Source organism: Echinops telfairi, unplaced genomic scaffold (assembly GCF_000313985.2).
Source record: "Echinops telfairi isolate 266 unplaced genomic scaffold, ASM31398v2 ScPeMD7_60;HRSCAF=208, whole genome shotgun sequence".
NCBI lineage: Eukaryota > Metazoa > Chordata > Mammalia > Afrosoricida > Tenrecidae > Echinops > Echinops telfairi.
The window spans coordinates 15018935-15027189 of NW_022103958.1; the positions used below are offsets into that span (position 1 = coordinate 15018935).

At 42.2% G+C, this 8255-nt stretch overlaps 1 protein-coding gene and 1 non-coding gene across 3 annotated transcripts in view; one reads left to right on the top strand and one right to left on the bottom strand.

Moving 5' to 3' along the window:
- The window catches only part of IFTAP (intraflagellar transport associated protein), a 64896-nt gene that overhangs the window by 41643 nt on the left and 14998 nt on the right, over positions 1 to 8255 (bottom strand). Inside the window, exon 2 of one of the 2 annotated variants that reach the window (XM_045291027.1) lies at positions 554 to 688. The exons of the other annotated variant lie outside the window; for it this stretch is intronic. Coding sequence (XP_045146962.1) covers positions 554 to 688 — 135 coding nt within the window. The remainder of the gene's footprint in view (positions 1 to 553; positions 689 to 8255) is intronic. 2 annotated transcript variants of the gene reach the window in all.
- Positions 2102 to 2225, top strand: LOC115869889. The gene has a single exon (XR_004046415.1). It is a non-coding gene; the product is annotated as a small nucleolar RNA SNORA25 (small nucleolar RNA).

Sequence of the window (8255 nt, forward strand, 5' to 3'; positions counted from 1 at the left end):
GTTTTCTCCTCCAGATTGTTCATCCAGCCTATCCTATCCAGACAGACCTGCGGAGACCACAACATGCTTGCCAAGCTTCTTGGGGATCCATCAGGACCTCTTCCCTAAGCTTCTGCACTACTGGCCTCTGCTAAGCCTCAACTTCTCATCTCCTTGCTGTTGCTGCCCCCATCCTACTCGCCTTGCCTGAGGGCAGACTCTACTGTCTGCTTCCTTGACCTTGGACCACCAGTTGAAGGACCTTCAGTATATTAACTGTTCCATGAAAGTGAGTTGAACTTAGCCCTCTGTACTGCTGTGTGCACGTATTAGCTGTTATATTTCTTTGTGCTGTATATATATATATTCATAAGTGTCCTGGTTTTGTTTCTCTAGAGAACCCTGCCTAACAATTCTTGGTTATATGAATGCCCTAACAAGAATGGCCTGACCAAAGAAAAGGAATGAGTGTTAATTAAATCCTCTTAAGATTCCATCTGAAAGGCAGCAAAAACATAAACTTATAAAATTATTTTATCTCTTTTCTATATAAAACTTCATTCCTCCATTTTACCTTTTGAAAGATGAGTAAAAGTGCTCAGAAATTCTTCATATGTTTGCTCATGACATTTAACAGATCTATCCAAAACGTCGTCAATTAATCGATCTTCATCCATATTCTCCAGTCCTGGTATTTGGGCAGGCATTCCTATTCATGAGGACAATTTACCAATGAGACAAAGAAAAGCACAGGCTAAAGAGTCATGCAGTACCCAGTCCTCTGAAAATAATCTACAAGGGTGGCAAAGAATCCCAAGGTCCCAAAAGGACAGCTCCAAACTAGAGCAATGAACTCATCCAGAAAAAACCAGGGTTCTATTAATATGTTTGCATTGAATTGTTAACTATCCCAGTTGTATTACTGCTCCCGTTTCCTCACTGTCTTCTTGGTTCAAAAGAACATCACCACTCAACTACACAACTAGGAAGTCAGTCCTTCAAGAAATGTTGGTGATGGAGACGATGGTGATAAGGATACGAGAGCATTCTTAGTATTCTGCCCTTTACTTTCGGAAAGCTCTGTTATGACTCTAACCCCTTTGACTTTGAAGACACGGATATCACATAATGAGAAGTCAAAGTGGTTCTGAGGAGCACTGCAGTGTCCGATAAAACAGGATGCTGGAGGGAACTCAGTGAAACTATGGTCTAGCTTAGTACCAACTTCAAACAGAAGGAACTGCCTCAAGACACTTGTACCTGCACCTGAGGGACAGCTGGGGAAAATGAGGCCTCAGCAATGTCAAGCTTATTAAATCACTTTAATTGCTAGAAAACAATTAATGATAAACCAAAAAGTAGCTGTTATATCACTATCAGTAGGAGTGTGATTTATCATTTTATTGATTATTAATTGGGGGTTAATACATATATCCTATCATTCCATAGTTCAATCACACATCAAGCAGAATTGTACAATTGCTACCACAATCAGTTTCCAACCATTTCTTTTCTTCCTGGACTCCTTGACATCAACTCCCTTTTACCTCTCCACCCACCCACCACCACCAATGTATCCCCCTCCCCCTGAAACCCTTATTCTACTTGCTGTTCCTATAGGGTCATCAATCTTGGGTTTCATATACCAAACAAAAGATAATATAACTTCAATAGGGTGACCACCACTGACATAACACCTCTGAGATACACCCCAATACGAATAAACAAACACAAAATTACAGAATGTCGGTCATGGGTTTGCCCGAATAATACATGTCTTAATACAGCATATGGGGCATTGATGTTACAAGACCTTCTTTGTCTTTCTGCCAACAGTTCACCAATCTTGGTACAGCTGTCCTCTGCTTCCTCAGACACCATGTACTTGTGGACCTCAGCCCTCAAATAACAAGTGTGTCTGTGGTAGAAGGAATGTACTTCAATTACTGAATTTGAATTAGAACAAACAAATCTATCTTGGAAGATAGCCAAATGCTCTATAGAAGCAAAGTTGGCGAGACTTTGGCTCACGTACACTGGACATGTTACTGGGAGGGCCAGTCTCTGGAAAAAGACAACACACTTGGCAAAGTAGAGGGTCAACAAAAAAGAGTAAGACCGCAAGTCATTACAAAGAGGCCTTGTGGAAATGAGACCAAGAGTTCTTAACACTGTGATCAAAGATTAAGATTCTCCATGGAATGCCATAGTCACTCAATAGTGTTTTCTCCTGAGGAGATACAAGATTATATTCATAGTTATAAATAAATGACTTGAAAAGCAGGGCGTTTCAAGTTTAAGTTAAAAAAAAAAAAAAAGAGTAAGCCCCTCAATGAGATGAGTTGACATGGTGGCTGCAGTAATGAGCTTGCAGGAGTGATTGTGAGGAGGACACAGGACCAGCAGTGTTTCGTTCTGTGTACACAGAGTCTCGGGGTCAGAACCGACCTTGTGGCACCTAACAACAGAAATAGGGGTATACTTAATGATACGAATGTCCATCTGCTTTCCCAGAATTGGACCCCAGAACAAAGCCAACAATGCATTTCATCAATCTCTTCCTCAGACCATTGTTGGTAATCTACTTCAGAGGATAAAAGCCAAACAGAAGCAGCCAATTGTGTTGCATATTGCTGCACATATTACTGCAAAACATTCTGAACACTTATCCTTACACCTCTCAGTAGTACTAAAGGCAAATCTATACTTCTCTTTATGGACTATCTCGTTATCCAACATTCCACAGTTAGGACAATAGAAAAAACCTACTATATAAGAAAGGGGTTCAAAATGGAATTGAAAAGTAATGTGACATTTTCACCCGTTTCTTTTTTTTTTAAGTTCCCTTGTATTTTGTGCATTAACAGCATCCATCCGACAGAAAGGCTGAGGTTCCAGGGAAGAATCAGGCTGGCTGTGGCAGTTAGGGTTATGTGTCAACTTGGCTGGGTCATGGTTCTCGGGGGCTTGGCAGTTATGGCATCATGTAATTTGGAAGTTGTACAAAAAGGACATGTACGTGACATCTAACTTCACAAAGGGAAGAAAGAATCTAACTCAACAGCATCGCAAAGCTAATTTCTATTCAACCAAGGTCAGACAGGCCACCACCCTCCAACCTTCCTCACGAACACACCCAGTTACTGGGGTTGCTAATTCACTGAATGGCCACATGGACCAAACTCACCATTTTAAGCTTTATTAAGGAAGTTAGCAGGTTGCAACTCAGGATGAGAAATGCTCAAGGACCAGTTTTTTTGGTCAAAAGCCCTGCTTTTCAAGTCATGCCCACAGGCACATCACTTCTTTGGTCTTGGCTTCTCAGTCATGGGATCCCTTGGCCTCTGCCCTGCTCAGGAAATGTTGCAAAGCTCTTTGAGTGCTGCCAATATGCGCCCAAAGGGCATTTTATTCCTCCATGATACTCAACCTGATGGCTCAGCTCTAACTTCCAGGGAGCTAAGTAGGTGCCCACAGGCATTCCGCTCCGACAATCAGTCTGCTGTCTGAAGGCACTCAGCCTCACTCACTTATGAGAAGTCCACTGCTCTGGCTCTCGGTTCTGCTGCTGCCACTCCTCTGACATCACAGCTCTGTCTCCTGGATTCCGGAGGTTCAACAGTCAGGGATTCCAGGATCAAATGATAAGTTCTGATCCTGGTTCTTCTTTCTTATTGGAAGGACGGTGGTCCCCTAGTGTTTCTGAGGTGACGCATTTTATATCTAGCTGGATGGCAAATTTTACCAATACCCATTTTAGAGTTCCACGTTTTTACCATCACAGGTAACCCTGTTGACAATCACTCACGACTGAAGTATATAATGCTATCAGCACCTCCCCCATCTTTTCTTGCCCAGACTCATCAGGAAAAAAAACGCTGTTTGGTGAAAGTTACAAAGACTATGGCTGGAAGAGCCCCATGGAGTAATTCACTGCACCACATAAACTCAAGTGCACCACCTCCACTTTTACCTACTGCTGATCTTCACATAATGACCTGTTTGGGGGACGTAACGATATTGATAAATGAAGAATGGCTTTGCATGGCACGATTCAAACTCCTTCAAGACCTTTTCTTTTATTCCTATGATTATTACAACACAAAGTAGAGATGCTGTTTTGTTTTGTTTTTAATCATTTTATTGAGGGCTTGTACAACTCTTATCACAATCCATACATCCATCTATTGTGTCAAGCACATATGTACATTTGTTGCCATCATCATTCTCAAAACATTTTCCTTCTACTTGAGCCCTTAATATCGGCTCCTTATTTTCCCCCTCCCTCCTCACTCCCCCCTCCCTCATGAACCCTTCATAATTCATAAATTATTATTATTTTGTCATATGTTACACTGCCCGACGTCTCCCCCTGCCCTCTTCTCTGCTGTCCATCCCCCAGGGAGGAGGCTATATGTAGATTCTTGTAATCGGTTCCCTCTTTCCACCCCACATTCCCTCCACCCTCCAGGCATTGCCACTCTCACCACTGGTCCTGAAGGAGTCATCTGTCCTGGATTCCCTATGTTTCTAGTTGCTATCTGTACCAATGTACATCCTGTGGTCTAGCCAGATTTGTAAGGTAGAATTGGGATCATGATAGTGGGGAGGAAAGATTTACGAACTAGAGGAAAGTTACATGTTTTATCGTTGCTACCCTGCACCTTGACTGGTTCATCTCCTCCCCACAACCCTTCAGTAAGGGTGTTCAGTTGCCTACCGATGGGCTTTGAGTCTCCACTCTGCACTCACCCACATTTACAATGATGAGATGCTGTTTTTATTGTCTTTTCTAAGACTTTTGCAATATCCAGTTTCACAAACTGTCATTATTTGAAGAGTTCAGCAAATATACATCTTCAAATTCAGCCCTTTCCTTATCTATTAAAAACAAATAGCCTAATAGTAAGTCTCTAGAGACTGACAGAGCAGATAATCATTTACCAGAGAGTCAAGTGGTTTATGCAAATCCTGGTGGTTTTCTAGAAGGAAGTAATGCTTTATCAGTTACATTCATGTACCTTTATGTATTTATCATGAAATACTTTTTCTAAAGAAACCAGAAAGAGCAAGATTTGCCTGGATAACAGATTCCTTATTTGATTTTATTTTTTAAGTCTTAGAGCTCCACATGAAATACCCAGAACACACTGCAATGATAAGTAAATGTGGATTAATATCTACTAGTAAATCATAAATAATAGTTTGCACAATTACAGTTTGCATGAGAAAACACAAGGAGTTCACATCACTCTTCCTGTTCTACTAAACTTCATTTGAAGGCCACTAGCCTGTTTAATACTCAGAACCCATGTAACATGGTGGTTACAAACTGGGCTGCTAACCCCTAGGTCAGCAATTTGAAGCCACCAGATGCTCCTCAGGAGAAAGATGAGTCTTTCTACTGCAAAGAGTTCCAGTCTTAGAAACCCATAGAGACAGTTCTACCCTGTCTTGTAGGGTCACTATGAGTCAGAATTGACTCTGTAACAGTGAATTTGATTTTTTTGGAGCCCAGATAACATTAGTAGTTACTCGTTGGGCTGCTAACTGCAAGGTCAGAAGTTCAAATCCACCAGCCACTAAAAAGGATAAAGATACGGCTTTATACCGCCTGTAAAGAGTTAGTCTTGGAAACCCACAGAGACAGTTCTACCCTATCCTATAGGGTCATTATGAGTCGGTATCAACTTGACGGCAGTGAGTGCACCTGGTTAGACACAAAGTTGTCTTCTTACCAAGACACAGACAGCGCATGAGAAAAATACCTAACTTCCCTGAAGCCCTGTTTTCAACAATCTAGTAGTAAAACTAATAACCACCTGAGCTGGTCAATGTTGTATGCCCCAAGCAGGCATTATTATAAAACATGATGAATGTAGAAATAATTATTGTCATTAATTTAGCACACTTCTGATATTTACCTTCAGATCCTTGCTTAACTTACTCAAACAAAATTCAACTTGGGCAGTAGCAGCATGCCTGGTGTCACCACGGGCTAGTCTTCTCTCAAGGTGAATAACCTGCTTCTAACAACAGAGGGTTGCGCGTGTGTTGTGTGTCTGCAGAGAAGGCTTTTATCCTGTTGTGAAGTTTGCCACTGCTACCTGCTGATGGTAAATAATGACACGTGTTTAAAGAGTCTTACAGGGGCTATGAAAGCCCTCTCTCACAAATGTTTATAGTTCTGGTCAACAAGAAGTTACTGCTGTGCTGAAAGGTAAAATGGGATACTATCAAAATACTTCACTCTGGCTAAGGAAATGAAGCCATCAGCCTCAGTTCTTCACAGGATTTATCTCTTTTGGTATTTTTGCAAATGGCCAAACCTCCAAAAGACCAAATTACCCTGCAACTGCCTGGATTTCTTTAAATGAAAGGAGAGGCCGGTGTGAAGTGGTGTCTTCTTCCTTGACTGAACTACAATGATTGCGCATCCTCTTAATATTTCTTGGGTCTTTTAGATCATAACAAAAAGAAAAAGAAATCCAATGACAGAAATTGCCACCGATTTTTCCAGTTGAGAGAAACCCGAGATTATCTACTACAGTCAGAGAGAATAAGCGGGAGACAAAGTTCTGGTGGAGTTCTTGTCGACTAATGACTCTATTTATGAGAATTAATATGTGGTCTGTGCATCATAAAATGGCAATGAGATGCCCAAGGTCATAAATGTGAAGGCACAGAGAAGCTGGCAGGATGTTAAACACAATGCAGCAATCTCACCCTCGACGGGGATATGGATGCACAGCGTACCAAGCACCCAGAGCATAAGCAGAGGCTGGTGCTTTAGACACCTCCCAAAGCAGACAGGAAAACAAAGGAAGAGATCAAAGGCATGAAGAGGGAGGCAGAAACACAAACAAAACACAGCTGGGAAATATAACAGGACCTCAACTCCTGCACTGCTTTTTGTGTGGTGAGAGAAACACACACCATTCTACCATCAAAGGGGAGCCTGCACTTCAAGTACACACGCCAACAAGCCTTTCCTAAAACTTTAAAGACATGGACCTCTTCATTATCCTCAAAGCAGTGATGGTGAACATTGTGAGGTATCTGTATAAGCGCCTCTCGCTATAACCTCTACTGCAGTAAATGTTAAAGGCCACCCGGGGGTGAAGGGTAGATGGTCAATGTTGACTACAAAGCTTTACAAGAGAGAAGATGCACTGTCTTCCATGCAGACACCTTCGATACAGGTATGCCCTAACTATGATATATTTCCTTTACGGTATTCTCAGGGAAGAGAGAGAGACAGAGACAGGGACAGAGAGAGAAAAGCCATCCTGAAAACTGCCTACTGACTAATGAAAAAACATAAGCTTAGTACTTGCTTGGCACAAACAATGCCCCAGAAGAAAATACTCTAGTTCTCTCCCCAGCGAGGAAGATCAGCTAACCAAGGTGATGACCTTAGGAAGGACTCTGATGACCTTCGTGACTCATAAAATGGCAGCATCACAGAGTTGAGAGAAAGAAGCAACAAGCAATAGAAAAATAGAAACACAGGCTTCCAGTCAATAGGGGGCCTTGGAAATGTGCACAGTAACACACTCTTGGCAACAAAGACTTGAGAAACTAAATAAAAGGAACACACAGAAAATGACCTTGGATCCCCAAACTGTGGCGCTAAAGAAACAAACCAAGCACTGACTAGCAGAAGAGACTGAATGAGCCTGGGGAAGCAGATTTTCATCTTGGCTGGGCCCTGCCTTCAGGCTCAGAACAGTGGGGTCAGTTGGGGAGTTCACTGGACAACAAGCAGGAGTGAGGCACGTGGCAAAAACCTCAGAAAGCAATGACCCATGGCTCAGACATGGCCAGGCATGGAGCCTCCCAGGGGAGGGACTACCTGAGTGATACAGCTTTGGGACCAGGGGACTTCTGGGTAGTCCCCCTGCAGCAAAGTGAGACAGACCACCAGCTCATCAGAGACGGGGAGTATATGTTTTCAGGTAGCAAAGAGAAGGAACTGAGGGGTAGACCATTTATACAAGTGGAATTCCAAAAGTTCATGGGACAATTTTGTTCTCTTTTCATTTCATTTTCCCTCACAAGTCATCTGACGCCCCATGGTACAAGATAGAGCCAGCTAAATATATTTATATATGAAGATGGGGAAAATAGATCTATGTGCCTATATTTATAGGTTTAGTATTATGGTAGCAGATGGATATTGGGCTTCCACTCAAGTACTCCCTCAATGCAAGAACACTTTGTTCTATTAAACTGGCATTCCATGATGCTCACCTTCCCAACACGATAGCTGAAGA